The sequence below is a fragment of the Physeter macrocephalus genome, chromosome 16, assembly GCF_002837175.3.
Source record: "Physeter macrocephalus isolate SW-GA chromosome 16, ASM283717v5, whole genome shotgun sequence".
Classification (NCBI taxonomy): Eukaryota; Metazoa; Chordata; class Mammalia; order Artiodactyla; family Physeteridae; genus Physeter; species Physeter macrocephalus.
The window spans coordinates 40,253,919-40,275,545 of record NC_041229.1 but is presented as its reverse complement, the minus strand read 5'-3'; the positions used below and the strand labels follow the sequence as shown (position 1 = coordinate 40,275,545).

At 39.3% G+C, this 21,627-nt stretch overlaps 1 protein-coding gene across 7 annotated transcripts in view; it reads left to right on the top strand.

The window, feature by feature from the left end:
• DEUP1 (deuterosome assembly protein 1) overlaps positions 1–20,058 on the top strand; it is a 110,729-nt gene extending 90,671 nt beyond the window's left edge. For 6 of the 7 annotated variants that reach the window (XM_055078694.1, XM_055078695.1, XM_055078693.1 and 3 more), the window contains 2 exons: positions 3,571–3,685; positions 19,136–20,058. In XM_055078694.1, the coding sequence (XP_054934669.1) occupies positions 3,571–3,685; positions 19,136–19,312 (292 nt within the window). In that variant the 3' untranslated portion in view covers positions 19,313–20,058. The remainder of the gene's footprint in view (positions 1–3,570; positions 3,686–19,135) is intronic. The other variant, XM_055078697.1, reaches the window with a different exon arrangement.
• The last annotated feature ends 1,569 nt before the right edge of the window (positions 20,059–21,627 follow it).

The following is a 21,627-nucleotide window of genomic DNA, read 5'->3' as shown; positions in this document are numbered from 1 at the left end:
GACTATTCCTGCTGCAAAGCCTTGTGTCCTGCCAGTCTGATTTGTTGAAAGTTTCATTAAATTTGTTTTAATGGCTTGTCTGATTTCAGTGTTCTCCAGTGACCTGATTTTTTAAAAAGAAACAGCATTTCAAATGTTCTGAATAAATTATTACCATGTAAAACCCACTATGGGGAAAGAGTTGTTGAGAGGCAAGGACACTGTGAACTCACCAGTGGAGAACTGTAAAGCACGTATCTATTAATTTTAGCAAGTGAAAAAGGCAATGTGCTTTCCTTCCCTCACAGCATGGCTCAGTGAAGTCAAATAGTGAAAGCTGTATGTATTGATTAGGCAGAAAATAATTTAATAAATACATAGTCATATTTACATATCAATGGCTAATGCAATAAGGTCATATTAAGCTCTTTTAGAAAGGAAAAAGCTTTTAGGTAAAGGTATATAAAGATAACGTTCCACAAAATTTTTAAGTCTGTCGTCTAATTTTTAGCCACTTCTTACTTTTACCTGAGCAAGATTTGTATACTGTATTATTAAAATAATCTTTTATCCACTTGGAGGTAACTCAGTTTTTGTTGTTGTTTTTCACTGCTGTTAGAAGTGATAAGAAAATTTTCATGCTCATCCACTTAAAATGTGAAGCATTTTAGGATATTCCAGAGGATTTACTTTACAATAAAGTTATTCAGCACTTTAAAAAAATTAATGAATGAGATGAAACTGAATTTGGTGAGGATGTATTAAATGTTTTAAAAGTTTTTAAAGGTTAGAGTTTTGAAGTTTAAGGATCATTTACATTCTCACTTAGAGTAGTGGTATCCAGAGTTATTAATATACAACTAATTTTAATGGCAAATCAGTTGTATAATAAATGGAGTTTGGGCTTCCCTGGTGGCGCAGTGGTTGAGAGTCCGCCTGCCGATGCAGGGGACACGGGTTCGTGCCCCGGTCCGGGAGGATCCCACATGCCGCGGAGCGGCTGGGCCCGTGAGCCATGGCCGCAGGGCCTGCGCGTCCGGAGCCTGTGCTCCGCAACGGGAGAGGCCACAACAGTGAGAGGCCCGCGTACCGCAAAAAATAAAAAATAAAAATAAAAAAAATAAAAAAATAAATGGAGTTTTATCTCTATATACGATTCATACTTAAAACTGAATATACGGCTTTAAAAATTATATCATGTACCAGAAAGATTTTGGTAATCACAAGCAAATTAGTCAATAAATTAAAAGCTTCTAATACTAAAAAACCACAAAGTCAGGTTTGTCTTAATCACTCTACAGGATCCCTTGTCAAAGAATGAATAGCTGGTTAGAAGCAAAACAGTAAGTTGAGTAAGTTTTGGCACCATGGTGTTGCTTAATCAGGAGAAAAACACAGCAGGCGAAAGAGTTCTAGGCCAGGAAATAATGAGTAGTTCATAGAATAAGGGAGCGTTATGTGGAGTGTTAGAAGGCAAGGCTGGAAGCAGGTAAATTAGCATAGTTTGTGCAGGGATCCTATTCCATGCTGAGGACATTATGTGACAGCCCAGGGAGGGTTATAAAATTAACGGAGGGCCAGGATTGGATGTACAGTCGGACAACTCTGTAAACTGTGCAGAGTTGACTGAGGTCTCAAGCCGACTCAAGTTGGGTAGAGTTCTGCTCCAACAAAGCAGCCAGGTCCTGCACTCCTGGCAAAGTAGGCAGAGGCCTTAGAATGGGGCCTGTGGAAAAGCTAATTGAACAGACCGGCTTGTGAGAGTGTATTAAAAGCCTTCTGAAATAATTTTTAAGATAGCTTTTAAATTGATATTCTTAGCATGTTTTGCAAGGTGGTTTTATGAAGTATTTGAATAGCTGTATTCTAGAAGAACAACTTAGATATAAAGATGATTTAAAGCAAAAGTACTTTACTTCATAATGTAGTCTTTCCTTTCAATTTCTACATTTTATTGATCTTACAATAAAGAGAATGTTCATGTATAAATTTTAGTAGTTAAGACCATAAAATTGTATCTATACATCCAAAGCCAAATGGATAATTGAGATAATTATTTAGATAATTTAAGACAAATAATACTTTCCCTGAATTCTCTGTATAATTGAGATTATAGAGAGACGTATATTTCTTGAACCACTTCTATAATTATCTTATTTTTTCCCCACTGTGCTTTGATATAGATGGTAGCCTCACTCAAATTAAAAGGTTCAGCTGAAGATTCTATGCAGATGTACTAGGCAATTGTAATTCTATTTGAATTGTGGGATGTTTCATTTTATTGTGCACATCATAAACCATGTTATTTCAGTTTAATTTGCTGTTCTGTTTCCATGGTAATTATGGTTTGGAAGAATGGATTTTTTAAAAAAGATCTATTTCAAGATAAGTAAAAATGTAAAGCATGTTGTGTTTGTTTTTATGTACTAATTTACAGATGCCTCACTTACCTTTTATTGCTATTCGTATGCATAGCTTTGAAAATGTTTGCATATTAAAAAACAAGTTTATATAGATAGTCTTTGGATAAGAACAGAGGAAAAGAATGTAACTTTTTTGAACTGTGTGAAGATAAAATATGAAGACTTTGAAAATGGTTAATCAATACCTGTGGGGAATTTGAATTATTAGTAAAAATAAATAAATAAATTTAAATTCAAGGGGTTTTTATGTTTTCATGGTCTTTGATGATTTTGATTAAATTTAAACCCCATTTTCATGAATTAAGGTTCAGAAAAAATATTTATTTAGCTACAAACAGCCCCTACTGTTAGGACCTTTCTGTGTAAAATTTTAGGGTAAGTTGGTTTGTTTCTTTGTTTTATTATTCATTTGTTTAGTCAGCATACCAAAATTTAAAATCTCACTGGTATTTTATTCAGTCTCATCTTCTACCCCATATCTTAGCACAAACAGCAAATTCTATACTGCTCCTTTCATCAAATTGTGGAGTTCAATTCTCGTAACAACCTTTTTTTATAAATGAAAAAATTAAAGTCACAGAAAGATATAGTCACTGGCTCAAGGTCATACAACTAAGGGTGGAGGAATTCAGGAGATGATGTAAATTGAAAACATACTATAAATTATTAAGCTCCTTAGAAATTAGAATTATTATTATACAGAGACTTATATTAGCATCAAAAAAAAAAAAGGAATAACTCTGCTAAGAAAGCCAGTGAGGTTAAGTGAAATAGAGAATTTTAAAAAAAGAGTACCTATTTAGAACTGTCAAGGGCAGCCGTGTTAACTGTTTTGAAATTTTTCTCAAGTTGGTTTAATATTATTTAATTAAATGGCCAAGAGATAAAACAGTAAAACACAGAAAGGGAAGCAACGTAGGCAATAAGAATGGCAGAATATTTTTTAACAATTATAAAAGTTTTCTGCTTCATTATTAATTGTTCTAAGTCTTTTAAGTGGAATAGAAATTATCAGCAAAATTATTTTCCAAGAAATACCCAGGTAACAAGCACAAACGTTTTGTTGTGTTTTCCTCACAGTTAGATATCAGAGAAATTTAAATCCTTAGCCCCATAAATAAGCAGGTGTCCTTGGTAGCAATAACGACAACCAGTCCTTCTCTTTTAGATTTAGCCACGATCGTGAGCCAAACAAAAGTGCAACACCTTCGTTGCCACCTTTGCCATTTCAAACCAAAGAAATGACAAGTCCTTTGGTTAGTGGTGATGAAGTACTCCCAATGGTGAGTTGCTGATTATTGGTTATTGCTTTTTCCTTTAGAGGGTGATTACTCTTATACTGATACTGATATACTGATGTGTACATAGTGGTTAAAAAAAAACATTGCTCCTTGAATAGGACTCCAAGATGGGTCTTGTGAGTCATTTGGCCATGACTACCTATAGAAGGAAAGGATCCATAATGTTTCATGAAGTATTTCACCTCTAGAACAGGCCAGAATTACTGGTGACTCTTTTTTTAAGAAAATGCAAGTCACCTCTGCACATTCTAAGACCCCTCAAAGATCTGTATATTTTAAAGAGCTACAAGTGATTTTTTTTGCGGTACGCGGGCCTCTCACTGTTGTGGCCTCTCCCGTTGCGGGGCACAGGCTCCGGACGCGCAGGCCCAGCGGCCATGGCTCGCGGGGCCAGCCGCTCCGCGGCATGTGGGATCTTCCCGGACCGGGGCACGAACCCGCGTCCCCTGCATCGGCAGGCGGACGCGCAACCACTGCGCCACCAGGGAAGCCCTACAAGTGATTTTTTGTGCCTGTTTTGTTTTTTTTTAAACTCTTTTATTGACTCTGACATACATACAGAAACGTGCAAATCAGAGCTGGACAGCTTGATGAATTATTGAAAAGGGAACACAGCAGTGTAACTACCACCCAAGTAATAAAGAGAGCAGTACTTGTACTCCAGAGGCTCCCTTCTGTGCCCTTCCAGTCACTCTGATTCGCTTCCAAGATAACCACTATCTTGACCTTTAACATGGTAAATTAGTTGTGGCCATTTGTAAATTTTATATAAATGGTATTACACTGTATGTGCTCTTTTATATAGCTTCTGTTGCTCAACATTGTTTCAACATTGTTTGATGAGAGTCATCATCCATATTGTTGGCTGTAGTTTATCCATTTTTGTTTCTCTATAGTATTACATTGTATATAAATACTATATATAATGATACTGTTATATAATGATACTGATAAAATGGATTCTACTATTGACAGATATTTGAATTATTGCTGTTTTGGGCAATTACAAATACTGTTGCTAAAAACATGCTTGCAAGTGTCCTTTGGTGCACATGTGTACATATTTCCATTGGATCTATATCTAAGAGTGGAATTGCTAGGTTATACAATATGCATAAGGTCGGCTTTAGCAGGTACTGTCAAGCTGTTTTCCTAACTAACTGTTTGAGTCAGTTCAGATCCCTACAAGTAGTGTGTGAGTATTCTCCTTTTCTATATTCTTTCTAACAGTTGGTGTTATTGGTCTTAATTTTAGCTTTTATGGTCAGTGTGTAGAAACATCTTATTGTGATTTTAATTCTTGTTTCCTGGTGACTAATGAGGTGAGCACCTTTTCATAAATTTATTGGCTATTTTGATATCCTCCTTTGTAAAGTGTCTGATTTTCTTGCCTAATTTTCTATTGGATTCTCTTTATTCTTCTTGATTTATAGGAGTTCTTGGTATATTCTAGATATAAGCCCTTTGTTGATTATATGTATTGCAAGTATCTTCTCCCACTCTTGCTTGCCTCTTCCCTTAATGGAATGTTTTGATAACCAGAAGTTCCTAATTTTAATACATTCATACTTATGAATCTTTTCCTTTATGCTTCATATTTTTGGTGTCCTATTTAAAGCTTTTGCCTGTCCCAAAGTTATAAAAACTATTATCCTATGTTATCTTCCGGAAGCTTTGACTCTTTATTTTTTACTTAAGTATACACCTGGAATTAATTTTTTGCACATAGTGCAAGGTATGACCTCAGTCCCTTTTCCCATGGAAATATTCAATTGAATTTATATATGTTTTCCAGTTCTGTAGATTCTTTGGATTTTCTATATTCAGAATCAAAATAATGATATACTTCCTACTTTCAGATCTTTATACCTTTTTTTTTCTTCTTCTTGCCTTATTGTACACTAGGATCTCTAGTAAATGTTCAGTAGTGGGCTTTCCTGGTTGCGCAGTGGTTGAGAGTCTGCCTGCCGATGCAGGGGAGGCGGGTTCGTGCCCCGGTGCGGGAGGATCCCGCATGCCGCAGAGCGGCTGGGCCCGTGAGCCTTGGCCGTTGAGCCTGCGCGTCCGGAGCCTGTGCTCCGCAGCGGGAGAGGCCACAACAGTGAGAGGCCCGCGTACCGCAAAAAAAAGAAAAAATGTTCAGTAGTAAAAGTGGTATTACCAGCATCTTTCTCTTATTTTCAATTGCAAAGGGAAAGCATTCAATATGTCATCATTGTACATAATATTTGCTATATATATTTTGTAGCTTCCTTTTAAAAGATTAAGAAAGTTCCTTTTATTCCTAGGTTGCTAAATTTGTTTTCACGAGTTGATATTGAATTTATCAAATGCTTTTTCCACTGTTATTGAAATGACCATATAATTTCTCCTTTGCTTTGTTAATGTGGTGTTTCTTTCTTGAAGTTAGATTGTTAACCCAACTTTGAATTCTTAGAATAAACCACACTTGATTACTGGCTTTGGTTTGTTCATATTGGTTTAGAATTTTTGCTTTATGTTCATGAGAGAAATTAGTCTGTAATGTTTCTTTGTTGTCTTTGTCAAGCATTGGTATCAGATTTTGCCGACCTCATAAAACAGGTGGGAAGGGTTTTAAATTTCATATTCCTCTGTTATTCATTTTCCTTGACTCTCTGTGTTGGTTTCTCTGCATAAGATAAAGAGCTACCTCTCCCAGCCTTGAGGAAGTGGCCTCATGTAGGTTAATTTCAGTTTTTATTATTTTTCTGTTCTTGGATTTTCATTTCATTTTTCTTTTTAGTTTCCAGTTCTTTGCTGAAATTTTCTACCTTGTGATTTGATTTACTGAACATAATCACAGATTTTTAAAAGATATGTAGGTTTTTCACCTCAGAAACTAGTAGTACTCTTAGCAGTTACCTTTGCTTATATTCAAAGTGTATTCTGTAATTTTTCAGTGCCTCTCCATGATATACCACTATTGGATACAAATTATAAAAACAAACAATAACAAAAAAAACCCCAGAAAATGTTTAAACTGGTTAGGCATCCCATGAGTACTTTTCTGCTTTTCTGGACTCTATCACCTTCTTTGGGAGAGACTGGTAGTAAGATTTAAGCTATTGTGGAAGAAGAAGACTTAAATCCATTAACTTTGGATGTTTTAGAGATCTCTAAAGCCCTGAAATGCTCTTTTGTTTCATCTCAACATAAAATGCCAAAATTATTTGAACAGAATAAAATCCCATAACAAAAAAGTAAAGTAAATAAACTTCCTCATTTAAGCTAAGGGAACATCTAAGGGGACTCAGCAAATTTTGATCAACAAAACTTTGATCTTTAAGTACTCCAAAGTAAGCACATACTCCAGTCCAGCAAGAGAAAAAAAAAAGGGATAAATTGCTAAATCCTTCATTGTTCTAATATCAGATGATTTTAGGATTTTAGGCTGATTTGTCTCTGCTCAGATATCACCTCATCAGAAACATCTGAGCAGCTACCCTACAGTAGCACCTCCCTTGTAGACTCCCTGTCCCCTCATCCTATTTTTTGTTTTTCCATAGCACTTTACCATAAGATATTTTGTTTGCTTCCATCTTCTAGAACTTAAGCTCCATTAAAGTAGGATTTTTTTTTCTATTTTTGTTTACTGTTTTAACCCCAACACCTAAAACAGTGCCTGGCACTAGCAGGCACAAAAAGCATTCAAGAATATCTATTGTATAACTTAACATTGGGTTTCTTTCCACCTCTAAAATTCTACATTATTCCTTTGAGGAGTTCATAACTACAGAGTCAACCAGGAAAGAAAATTCTCTACTGTTGTAGGTCTGGGCACAGGGAACTTAAGATGTGATGGTGGCCCTAGAGTTTCCTGAAAGACATAGCCCAACCCACCATTCTGGGTCCAGTGATTTCCATCCACTGCTGCATTTTTACTTCTACATCAATACTGTTCCTACTCAGACCACCAGTGACATCCTAGTTGTTAATTAAATACACAGTTTAAAGAACTCATCTTCCTTAATCCTTTTCTCTTGATACTCTTATGTTCTCTGACTTCTAAGATGCTGTTCTCCACTGATTCCCCTACTGCCTTTCTGGTTACTCTTTCCCAGTCTGCTTCCAAGGTTCTCCCTCCTATACCTGTCCCTTAAATACTAGAGTTCATCATTCACTCAGTCACTGATAAAATAAACATGTATTAGGCACTCACTGTATGGCAGGTTCTGTTCTAAACACATCTTTGATGAGACAGACAAGTCTATAGACTGGTGAAAAAAAGAGGAGAACTCCATCAATGGGTGAATGGATAAACAAAGAATGGTATGTATACACGGTACGATACTATTCAGTCATAAAAAGGAGTAAAGTACTGATATATGCTATAATGTGGATGAACCCGGATAATATTATGCTACATGAAGGAAGCCAGACACAAAAGGTCATATATTATATAATTCCATTTATACAAAATGCCCAGAATAGGTAAATACATAGAAACAGAATGAAGGTTGGTGGTTACCAGGAGTAAAGGGGGAGGGAGGATTAGGGAGCAGTGGCTTAATGGGTATAGAGTTTCCTTTTGGGATGATGAAAATATTTTGGAACTAGATAAAGGTGTGGTTTTAGTACATTGTGAATGTGCTAAATCCACTGAATTGTTCATTTTGAAATGGTTAATCTTATTTTATGTGCGTTTTATCTCAAAAAAGAGGGAACAGTTAATGAAACAAATGAACAAGTAAGAAAATATCCAAAAGTTATAAATGCTATAAAAAATGATGAAAAGAAAGCAGACGATGTGATAGGAAGTGATGAGAGTGTGGGGGATGACTTTAGGTTGAGTGGCCAGGAAAATAATTACTGAGGAGGGGACGTTTAGGATGAGACCTACATAACAAAAAAAGATCCAGCCTAGCAAAGATCTGGAAGTAGAATGCTTCAGGCAGAGGGAACCACTGGTACAAATCTGTATGGCAGGAAGAAGTTTGGTAAGTTTGAGAAGCAGAAAAAGGGAAGGGGGTGGTCTGGAGCTTAGAAGGACAGAGAGAGAATGTAATGAAATGGGGACAGAGAAATAGGCAGGGGAAGTCCAGGTATGTAGAGACTGTAGGCCATGAGAAGGAATTTGGATTTTATTTTAAAGCAATGGGAAGCCATGGGAAAGTTGCAAGTGGGGTAGTATATGATCTGTTTAAAAATTTTTAAGAGATCCATTTGACTGCCAAATAAAGAATAAATTATAAATTATAGATGGGCAAAGGTAGAAGTGGGGAGAACAACTGTCAAGCTATTTCAGTAGTTGAAGCAAGGGATGATGCTGCTGGCTTGGGAACAGTGGAGGTGGAACCACATGTTAGATCCAGGAAATGTTTTGGAGAGATCAGACTTGACAGTGGATTGGCTATGGGAGTGAGGGAAAGAGAGGACTCAAAGATGACTCCTAGGATCTCAGCCTGAGCCTCAGGTAGATGCTCATACCATTCTCCAACATGGAAGGCTAGGAAGGAGCCAGGGTTAGAGGAGAAAATCATGATTTCTAGGTTAAACATTTAAATTTAAAGTGTTTATTAAACATTCAAATGGATATATTAATAGGCAATAGATATGTGAACCTGGTAATCAAGGAAGAGATCAGAGCTGGAAATAAAATATGGGAGTAATCAGCATAAGGCTGATACTTAAATCTATCAGACTGGTTGATAATACTTAAAAGAGTATAAATGGAAAAGTTGTCCCAAGACAAAGCCTTAGACCATAACATTTAGTGGTCCAATGGGAATCTTCAAGGAGAGGAGGAAAGTTTGATGGTGAAAGAGGTGTTGTGGGACCCAGGGAGGGATGAGGTTCATTTGTAGAAGCAAAGTCATTAAGCAGGTAAGAAGGAATAGAATCCACAGTGTAGGTAGAAGGAAGACTCTGAAACAGAGTATGGCCTAAAATATGGCTCCAGGTGCAAGTGGTGTGGAGAGATGATGGAGTTTCCACCTGAGAAAGAGGCAAGGCCACAATGCCATGAGTGAGAAAGTGAACATACTAGGGAAGTGCAGTAGAATGGCCAGGCAGTGCTAACTAACCATTTGAATTTGTGGTCATGAATTTCAAGTGAAACCAGTCCCTAGAGTAATGTAATTTCTCCTCCATCTGCCTGCCCAGCATTCAGTTGCTCAGGTACAGGCATGGTGCAGGCAGTTTAATTAGGCCTGGGTTTTACCAAATACCTAGGATAAGCCAGGATATAGGGAGGGACAAGTTGCTGAATGGTTATCATAAAGGATATGGAATATGAGCAGAGTTAGAAAAAAATGGATGATATGAGGAAGTGGGAATAATAGACTAAGTCAGATGGAAGGATAATAGGTGGGTTGCATAAAATCTTTATTAGTAAGTAATGCAGTTATTACTGATGACAATGTCAAGAATATGACCATGGGAGTGGGTGCCTGAAATGAAGTGTTCCCCTGCGTTTTCCTCTAGGAGTTTTATAGTATCTGGTCCTACATTTAGGTCTTTAAACCATTTTGAGTTTATTTTTGTATATGGTGTTAGAGAATCTTCTAATTTCATTCTTTTACCTGTAGCTGTACACTTTTCCCAGCACCACTTATTGAAGAGATGGTCTTTTCTCCATCATATATTATTGCCTCCTTTCTCATAGAGTAATTGACCATAAGTGCATGGGTTTATTTCTGGGCTTTCTGTCCTGTTCCATTGATTTATGTGTCTGTTTTTGTGCTAGTACCATACTGTTTTAATTACAGTAGCTTTGTAGTACAGTTTGAAGTCAGGGATTATGAGTCCTCCAGCTCCGTTCTTCTTTCTCAAGATTGTTTTGGCTATTTGGGGACTTTTGTGTTTCCATACAAATTTTAAAATGCTTTGTTCTAGTTCTGTGAAAAATGCCACTAGTAATTTGATAGGGATTACATTGAATCTGTAGATTGCCATGGGTAGTATGGTCATTTTTAACAATATTGATTCTTCCAATCCAAGAACATGGTATATCTTTCCATCTGTGTGTGTGGTCTTCAATTTCTTTCATTACTGTCTTATAGCTTTTGGAGTACAGGTCTTTTGCATCCTTAGGTAGGTTTATTCCTAGGTATTTTATTCATTTTGATGCGATGGTAAATGGAATTGTTTCCTTAATTTTCTTTCTGATATTTTCTTGTTAATGTATAGAAATGCAACAGATTTCTGTATATTAATTTTGTATCCTACAACTTTACCAAGTTCATTGATGAGCTCCAGTAGTTTTCTGGTAGCGTCTTTAGGACTTTCTATGTATAGCATCATGTCATCTGCAAACAGTGACAGTTTTACTTCTTTCCAATTTGGATTCCTTTTATTTCTTTTTCTTCTCTGATTGCTGTGGCTGGAACTTCTAAAACTATGTTGAATAAAAGTGGCAAGAGTGGACATCCTTGTCTTGTTCCTGATCTTAGAGGGAATGCTTTCAGCTTTTCACCATTGAGTATGATGTTAGCTGGGGGTGTGTCTATATGGCCTTTATTTATACTGAGGTATGTTCCCTCTATGCCCACTTTCTGGAGAGCTTTTATTGTAAATGAATGTTGAATATTATTAAAAGCTTTTTCTGCATCTATTGAGATGATCATATGGTTTTTCTCCTTCAATTTATTAATATGGTGTATCACATTGATTGATTTACATATATTGAAGAATCCTTGCATCCCTGGGATAAATCCAACTTGATCCTTTTAATGTGTTGTTGAATTCTGTTTGCTAGTATTTTGTTGAGAATTTTTGCTTCCATGTTCATCAATGATATTGGTCTGTAATTTTCTTTTTTTGTGATATCTTTGTCTGGTTTTGGTATCAGGGTGATGGCCTCACAGAATGAGTTCAGAAGTGTTCCTTCCTCTTTTCCTTGGAATAGTTTCAGAAGGACAGGTCTTAACTCTTCTCTAAATGTTTGATAGAATTCACCTGTGAAGCCGTTTGGTCCTGAACTTTTGTTGGAAGTTTTAAAATTACTGATTTAATGTCAGTACTGGTAATTGGTTTGTTCATATTTTCTATTTCTCAGTGTTGGGAGATTTTATCAATACATTTCTAAGAATTTGTCCATTTCTAGGTTGTCCATTTTATTGGTACATAGTTGCTCATAGTAGTCTCTTATGATCTTTTGTATTTCTATTGTGTTGGTTGCATTGTAACTTCTGCTTTTTCATTTCTAAGATTTGGGTCCTCTCTTTTTTCTTGATGAGTCTGTCTAAAAAATGTATCAATTTTATTTGTCTTTTCAAAGAACCAGCTTTTAATTTCATTGATCTTTTCTATTTTTTTAGTCTCTATTTCATTTATTTCTGCTTTGATCTTTATGATTTCTTTCCTTCTACTAACTTTTTGCTTTGTTTGTTCTTCGTTCTCTAGTTGCTTTAGGTGTAAGGTTAGGTTGTTTATTTGGGATCTTTCTTGTTTCCTGAGGTAGGATTCTATTGCTATAAACTTCCCTCTTAGAACTGCTTTTGCTGCATCCCAGAGGTGTTGGATCACTGTGCTTTCCTTTTCATTTGTCTCTAGGTATTTTTTTATTTCCTCTTTGATTTATTCAGTGATCTATTGGTTGTTCAGTAGCATATTGTTTAGCCTCCACATGTTTGTGGTTTTTTGCAATTTTTTTCTTGTAGTTGATTTCTAGTCTTATAACATTGTGATCAGAAAAGATGCATGATATGATTTCAGTTTTCTTAAATTTACCAAGGCTTGTTTTGTGGCCTAGCATGTGATCTATCCTGGAGAATGTTCCATGTGCACTTGAAGAGAATGTGTATTCTGCTGCTTTTGGGTGGAATGCTCTATAAATATCAATTAAGTCCATTTGGTCTAATGTGGTATTTAAGACCTATGTTTCCTTATTGATTTTGTCTGGATGATCTGTCCATTGATGTAAGCGGGATGTTAAAGTCCCCCACTATTAGTGTATTACTGTCGATTTCTTTTATGTCTGTTAACATCTGCATTATATATTGAGGTGCTCCTATGTTGGGTGCATATATATTGACAATTGTTATATCTTCTTCTTGGATTGATCCTTTGATCATTATGTAGTGTCCATCTTTGTCTCTTTAACAGCCTTTATTTTAAAGTCTATTTTGTCTGATATAAGTACTGCAACTCTGGCTTTCTTTTGATTTCCATTTGCATAGAATATCTTTTTCCATCCCCCCACTTTTAGTCTGTATGTGTCTCTAGAACTGAAGTGGGTAATTTGTAGGCAGCAAATATACAGGTCTTGTTTTGGTATCCATTCAGCCAGTGTGTGTATTTTGGTGGAGCATTTAGTCTGTTTACATTTAAGGTAATTATTGATATGTATGTGCTTATTGCCATTTTGTTAATTGTTTTGGATTTGTTTTTGTAGGTCTTTTTTTTTGCTTTGCTTCATTTGTTCTCTTCTTTTGTGATTTGATTATTATCTTTAGTGTTATGTTTGGATTCCTTTTTCTTTTTTGTGTGTATATCTATTATAGATTTTTCATTTGTAGTTACAATGAGGTTTTGGTATAGCAGTCTACATATATACATGATTGTTTTAAGTTGCTAATCTCTTAATTTCAAACGCATTTAAAATGCCTTGCATTTGTACTCTCCTTCCCTCACAATTACTGTTTTTGATATCATATTTTACATCTAATTGTTTTGTGTATCCCTTAACTGCTTACTGTGGATATAGACAATTTTACTACTTCTGTCTTTTAACCTCCCTACTAGCTTTGTGTATGGATGATTTCCTATGCTTTCCTTTACTGGTGAGGTTTTTCCTTCCATAATTTTCTTGTTTCTAGTTGTGGCCTTTCTTTTTTGCCTAGAGAAGTTCCTTTAATATTTGTTGTAAAGCTGGTTTGGTGGTACTGAATTCTTTTAGCTTTTGTTTGTCTATAAAGCTTTTGATCTCTCCATCGAATCTGAATGAGAGCCTTGCTGGGTAGAGTATTCTTGATTGTAGGTTTTTCCCTTTCATTATTTTAAATTTATTGTGCCACTTCCTTCTGTACTGCAGAGTTTCTGCTGAAAAATCAGCTGATAGCCTTATGGGGATGCCCTTGTATGTTATTTGTTGCTTTTCCCTTTCTGCTTTTAGTATTCTCTCTTTATCTTTAATTTTTTTTCATTTTGAATACTATGTGTCTTAGTATACTCCTCTGTGGCTTAATCCTGTATGGGACTCTCTGCATTTCCTGGACTTAGGTAACTATTTCCTTTCCCAGGTTAGGGAGGTTTTCAGCTATTACCTCTTCAGATATTTTCTTGGGCACTTTCTCTCTCTTCTCCTTCTGGGACCCCTATAATGTGAATATTAGTGCACCTGATGTTGTCCCAGAGGTCTCTTAAACTGTCCTCATTTCTTTTCCTTCTTTTTTCTGTTCGGCAACAGTGATGTCCACTACTCTGTCTTCCAGCTCACTGATCCATTCTTCTGAATCATTTATTCTATTATTGATTCCTTCTAGTGTATTTTTCATTTGAATTATTGTATTCTTCATCTCTGTTTGGCTGTCCTTTATGTTTTCTAACTCTTAGTTAAAAAATTCTAACTTCTTGCTCTGTGCATCCATTCTCCTCCTGAGTTCTTTGATCATCTTTATGATCATTACTCTGAACTCTTTCTCGGGTAGATTGACTACCTCCATATCACTTAGTTCTTCTTCTAAAGATTTACCTTGTCTGGAACATACTCCTCTACCACCTCATTTTGTCTAAGTTGCTATTTGTATTTTTATGTATGTGGTTGGTAAGTTAACATTTCTCGACCTTGGAGAAGGCATCCTATGCATCCGAACAGTGCACTCCCCTCTTGTTACCCGCGGTATATGCTCTAGGGGTTCCCCCTAAGAGGGCTGGGTGGGTACTTCTCTTACGACAGGCTATGTGGGTGGTCTGGTAGGCTTTGTTGGCCCCTAGTCTGGTTGGTTGCCAGGCCCTGCCTTGTGCAGTTACTGCTAGCTGCTCTTTAGTGGGGCCTGGTCACAAGGTGGCTGGTTGTGGAATCCTAGGGGGCCCTGGGGCTAGTGCTGGATCACTGGTGGGTGAAATCAGGGTCCCAAAGACTGAGGCTGTCACCAACTCGCTGGCAGGTAAAGCCAGATCCTGGGGTTAGTGCTGGACTAGTGGCAGGGAGAGCTGGTTCCTAGAGTCTGGCTGCAGGCCCTGTGATCCCAGAGCTCATTTCAGATCACTGGGTGGGGAGGCAGTTGACTATGGGGTCCGAGGTGTCTGGAAGGTTGCGTTGGCCTGCTACTGGGCAGGGCCAGGGCCCAGCTAGTCCCAGGAGGCCTGCATTGCGGGATTGTATTTTTCTTGCTTCTGGTGTCTGCTCTGTGGTGGGTGAGGCTGATCTAGCGGTTTGTGCAGGCTTCCTGGCAAGAGGGGCCAGTGCCTGCCCACTGGTAGGTAGAGTTGGGTCTTGGCCCTCTGGTGGGCTGGGCCCTGTCTAGGGGTGTGTCCACAGGCAGCTGTGGGTTCTTTAGTCTGTAGGCAGCCTGTCTGCTGATGGGTAGGGCTGTGTTCCTGCACACTTAGTTGTTTGGCCTGAAGCATCCCAGCACTGGAGCCTGCAGGCTGTTGGGTGGGGCCTGATCTTGGCGCTAATGATCCAAGATGTCAGTTGCCAGGAGTGTTCATGCAGTTGAATGTTCCCCGGTATGTCTGACACCAGTGTCTTTGTTCCCAGGGTTAGCCACAGCCACTCCCTACCTCTCCAGGAGACTCTCCAAGGTCAGCAGGTAGATCTGGCCCAGGCTCTTATCAAATTACTGTTTTTGCCCTGGGTCCTGGTGCATGTGAGATTTTGTGTGAGCCCTTTAAGAGTGAAGTCTTTATTTCCCCTAGTCTTGTGGGGCTCCTGCAGGTAAGCCCTGCTGGCCTTCAAAGCCAAATGCTCTGGGGGCTCCTCTTCCCAGTGCTGGAACCCCGGGCTGGAGAGCCTGACGTGGGTCTCAGGACTCTCACACCTGTGGAAGAACCTCTGCGATATAATTATTCTCCCATTTGTGAGTCGCCCACCTGGGAGGGTATGGGATTTGATTATATCGCAAGTCCACTCCTCCTACCCATCTTGCTGTGGTTCCTGCTTTATGCCTTTCATTGTAGAAGACCTTTCCTGGAAGGTTCCAGTCTTTTTAATCGATGGTTGTTCTGCAGACAGTTATAATTTTGATGTGCCTGTGAGAGGAGGTGAGCTCAGGGCCTTTCTACTCTGCCATCTTCCTGGCTGGTGTTTTGGGCCCTGTGTCAATCAGTCACTGCCTCTGAGAAGAGGGGGCGAATAGTAACTTCCCAGGTGAGGTGGGAGGCTCCAGTTTAGCCACAGGCAGAGCTCCAGAGAAGTGGCCAGCTGTGAGCTGTTAGCAGCCAAAACCCACAGCAGCTGGAGGATAGATGCACCAGCCTGGTGAAGGGATCCAGGTAGAGCACCAGCAGCATCCACTATGGTCCACTTCTTGAACCACTCAGATCCATGTTCTTTTCATGTTGTTCATTCCATTCAGGCATAGCTTCTCCAAGATTCTGGCTGGTCGTAATTTCTGGGAAAATTTACAGAGGAGGGTTGGTAGAGCAAAGTATAGCCCTTGATGCTGTCTCAAGGACTTAACTGATACTCATCATCTCCTCACCCACTCTAGGTTCCCGCCCCCCTCAACTGGCACTTCTGTTGGTCCAGGTGGCTTGCCTTGTGGGGGTGAGCCCCTGGTTCCCGTGCCCTTCTCAGGATGTGGTTTGTCATCTACAGTTAAATCTGGGCATGAGAGCACGAAAAGACCACCTCAGTGGATTACCTGAGTTCCAAACATATTCCTCACTGCTTCCATTATGTAGTAGTAGTCTTACCTCTTCATGATGATTAGGGTCAGTTACCGCTGCCAGTATAGTACCTCTTTTCTGTGCCTCTGATCTGTCTGCATGAGGAGCCCAAAGTGACTAGGTACAGCCAAAGCTTTAAGTTTAGGGAGACTCTTACAGTCTCACTTGGTGAGAGGCATTCCTTCTCTGAGACCAAAGACCTGTAGACCAACAGAGGCTAAAAGACAGAGACAGAAGGAACAAATTCTCCAAGAGGGCCAAAGGGCCAGAGAGTGAAGCCATTCCTACATCCTCCCTTCTGTTCCCAGACCACTGTTACAAACACAGTAGCATATAACAGCCGTTGGTTTAAAGTCTATACCATATGCTGAAGAGTGGCACCCCATCCTCGTGGGATGTGATTTCCAAGCTAATTCCTCAGCTGTGCCTTCAAGAAGCCTATCAATCAGACTAGCATCCTCTGGAGACACTTCACGCTGTATGTGGTAGAACCAGTAGATACCCGGTCATGCCCTCACTGCCACATCCCTCTGCTGTAAAGTAGGTTCATTTATTATTAATATCAGGATCTCATGTCAGTGAATCAGTTACTCTGTGAGCCCTCGGATAGTGGTGCTGACCTAGGCCCTGCAGGCAGGAAAGGCAAATTATAGGATACACATCAGTTCTGGTAAGGATAACACATTGCCCTTTCCAAAGTATAAGGGACCTGATGTAATCTAATTGCCACCGAGAGGCTGGCTGATGTCCTTGAGGGACGGTGCCATATCAGAAGCTCAGCTTTGGCCTCTATTGCAAGCAGATCAGCCATTCAACAGGAACAGTAGCTAGATGAACCTGGGTAAAAGGGAGATGGTGCTGTTCGGCCCATGCATAATTTCCACTGGAGTGGCCAAGGACAGAAGCTAGATCAAGTCATCCTGTCTACTTCTTAGATTCTCTGTCTCAACCGGGGCGCACTAGCATGACAGGAACTGTTCTGCAAATAGTATACAGTTTTCTGCAGCAGATGGCATGGCCTTGCTGCAGAATCTCAAGGGTTTGTAACACAGCTCCCCCCCGAACCTTGCCAAAGGCTCCACAGAGCACTTTTCTCTACGAGAAATTCTTCTAGTATGAGAGCTGCTAAGTCATTTCACCCAACTAGCAGGACTGCTTTTCCCCCCATTCCCAACTTACTGCAAAGCCCTTTCTTGCTCTGGGCCGTGCTCAAAAACAAACAAACAAACAAAACTGCCTCTGTGTCCACGTAATAAATGAGTCAGAGTATTCCTCCCAAGAGTGTAACATGCTGCCTTCAAAACCTGAAGAGACCTACCAAGCTTTATGCTTCTTTCACAGTGATAAGAAATGCAAGGTGCATTAATCTGTGCTTAAAAGGAGATGTCCTGACATGTTCCATATCACCAGACACCTACAAACAAAGTGTCAAGCCTTGAATTGCTTCTGGGGTTTACCTTTCACTTTCTGGAGTACCTGTGTCTTTCCAAGCCTTCAACATGCTTGCCAATTCTTGCTCATCAGGGCTTAGCATGATGTTCATGTTACTGTATCATATCCTATAGTCTGCAGTCCGTGGAACCTCCAGGTGGTCCAGGCTCCTTGAGAGTGTATTATGACAGCATCGTTAACATAAAACATAATGTTGGGGCGAGAACATGGATGTGTACTGTTGTCTATCCCATGAGAATGCTAACTAACTGCTTCTGATCTTCCTCCTTACTGAGTATTAAAAAGAATGCATTTGCCAGATCAACAGCTGCATACCAGGCCCCCAAGACTGTGACATTCTACTTCAGTAAAGATGTGATACCTGGCACGGCAGCTACAGTTGGGGCTACTACTTGGATAAGCTGGCAGTACTCCACTGTCATCTGCCGCAATCCCTACACTTCTGGCAGAGGCCAGACTTGTGAACTACAGCCCCCTATAACAGAGTTCACCTGCATACGGATCGCTGACTCTCCATACGCTTTATAAAAATCCCATTCTTCCCATAAAGCAAAAGTTGAAGAAGAGTCTGGGGGGGTGGGTGCCGCAGAACTAAAAAAAGTACAGATTTCCCCAACTTATTTTTTTTTAATTAACTGAACAAATTATTTTGAATGAAACGCTGTACAATTATGGTATCATTGCCCTTTATTCCTCAGCCACACATTGTATGTGTGTGCTTGTGTGTGTGTAAGTAAGCACTACACAGGCCACAGTTAACTGAGCACTTCCATACCACATGAAGGGTGGAAGCAGGCACTCATCACTGAAGTGTTCTCAACTGCAGTTGGACAGACAAGATAGCCCCAGCATTACGCACCCACCTCCACCATACATCATGCTTTTATCCCACCTCACCTGGCCACCTCCATGCAGCAGCGAGCCCCCTTGAAGCCCAGCCTTAAGTTTCTTTCCTCTATAAGCTTTCTTTGCCCAACTCGACTATACTCTTCACCTGCCGTTTTCGTTCCTTAAGGGTTTCATTAGCAGCAACTGTATTACACTGGTGTAGAGAGTTCAGCTTAAGATACATTATTTCATTAAGAGTTGCAGTGTTTTGTCAGGGGTGAAGCATACCAAGAAATATGAAGACTTTTTGTAAAAGGCCTTGTGTTCCACATCTAACTTTTCTTTTTCTTTTTTTAGTCGCCCCCAGATATGGCCTTCCCAGCTTCTTTGGCTGCACAGCGTTTCCTTCTGGAGGAGGAGAAGCGAGCAAAAGAACTTGAAAAACTTCTGAATACACACATTGATGAACTGCAAAGACACACAGAATTTACTCTTAATAAATACACCAAGCTAAAACAAAACAGACACATATGAGCTTTTAAACTTTTTTATTTGCTTCGCCCACCCCAAGGAAAAAAGCTCTGGCAAAATATTTACAAAGCTGATTAATGAAACTGAGAAATTTTGTTCTGTTTTCCTGAGTAAATCATTTCTGTAAGGCAGCTAGAAAATAGTATTTTGTTCAATAAAGCTGTTTGTGTTTCTGCATTAACAAACAAATTGTTCAGCTAGTTACTCTAAAATAAACATGACTTCTCCAAAAGAGATTTTTTTCTCCAGTCTAAGGAATAGTTTGGAATTAAATATGCAGTTTTTTCCCACCTGAATCATGTATACTGAAACCCATTTCCTCGGTAACAAACAACCCATGATGAGGGAAAGGGACGCACTATATTCTAAATACAAACATCAAGTGCAGCTCTGTTGTACTAGGTTTGAAAACTCAACGATTTTTTAAAATGAATAGCTATGTAAACATCCTAAAATTTCTTTTAGGAAAAAAAGATACAGCTTACTGTTTCTGCATTCATCTTTGTAATGTCTCTCTGTTTTAACACAAAAGACCTGGAATGTGCTGTTTGCACACTTAAAACATATGTGCCAAATATTAATGCTTTCCTGTTAGTACTAATTATTACTTCATGGACATAAGATAAAGAAACTATAAAGCATTGCTGTCGTTACCTCCTCCTTTGTCATACCTCTGTTTTAAATACAATTAAAGAATGAGAAATTCTTTGGACTTAAAACATAAATGCCAAGTCTGTAAAGAATAATAATAGCATGGTGGTGAACAATGAAACTCAAGTTCCAGATATACAAGCATGATAATCCATTTTTCTTTCTTTAAAAATGACATTTATATAAAGATTACGAAAAATCCCCATGTCATTACTCCAGGTTAAGTCCTACAGGTTTTATAGTTTTCTTTTTCTCTTTGTAGAAACTAAATCTCCACATACGGAAAGATAAGTCACGATGTCCTTCGACAAGTGTCATTGCCATGGGAAATGCAGAGCCCTGTTCACTTCAGGTGAAACAACAACCACGTGGGTTTGTAGAGCTCTTGATATTTGCAAAAAGCCTTCAGAGAGCATTATTCATTTCAGCCCAAAACAAGCCTGTGCAGTCAGCAAGGCTAGTATCCTTGTTCCTGGGAATCAAGCTGTTAAGAACGTACTAGAATCACGGTGAGCAAGAGTCAGAAACGCCAGCTTCTGATTCCCAGCTCTGGCTCTTACCACTTCCCAGCATTATGTCTTGTAAGCAAGCAGGTGGTGAGCAGTGCTCTATCCACAGAAGCCACGTTTCATGGCAAAACATCAGAGGGTACAAAGACCCACATGAGGAAAATAACCCAAGTTACCATACCTTTAATTAGAAATTTAGTAATTTCTAGCCTGGACACAAAGAAAATAGAATACTTTTCAGTGTTATCGTTAGAAGATGGGAAGAAAAAGTATGTTTAGGTAAAGGACAGTCCATAAACAAATTCTAAAACCTTTATATCCGTAATGCAAATGCAAACAATGCAAAAATTTAAAGGTACGTATCTTTAAAATACGCTACGTCTGCATGCATATATATGCATGCTGAATCGAAGACTCTAGACTACAATGATCTTAAAACTTAACAAAGGCAAGAGAGCATGAACCTGGAATATGTCCAGGACTCACAGTGCATTTGCCCATGCAGATTATTATGTCAAGTCCACAAGCAAACTTCTTTTAAATCACTAGTTCGGCATTCCTCTTCATACCCACTTTCTAAAAACAGTGGTTTTCAATAATTTTTGCTTAACAGCAGGATTCAGTGTTTGAAAGGAATCATATGCTGAAGCCCAACATATATACAGTCAAGATAAAAAGCAAGCAGCTCTGGTTGAACGTTGAAAGGAGAGGAGTGAGGCCTACCTGCAGCTCCTCCCTTCCCCGCCCCTCCCCTCCCCCCTCCCCTCTCCCCTCCCCTCTCCCCTCCCCTCCCCTCTCCCCTCCCCTCTCCCCTCCCCTCTCCCCTCCCCTCCCCTCCCCTATCTCCTCCTCTCCCCTCCCCTCCCCAGACCCAGGGAGTCAAGGGAGCAGTTGCCCATGTGTTGCTGTGGGAGGGATCAAAGGAGAGGCAGCTGTGCTCTTACTACCTCAGGACAGAATACAGTTTCCTACAGAAACCATGCCATGAAGAGTGGTTATAACCCCCTTCATACTACAAAAGTCAGTTTAGCCCATGATTGAGCTAAAACACAATGAAAGGAGTAGAAGCAGAGCCGCAGGAGAAAGACCAATCAGGTCACCTAACGCTGGGAGTCAACTCAAAGAGGAGGTGGGACTTGAGTTAACTTTTGCCTTGTA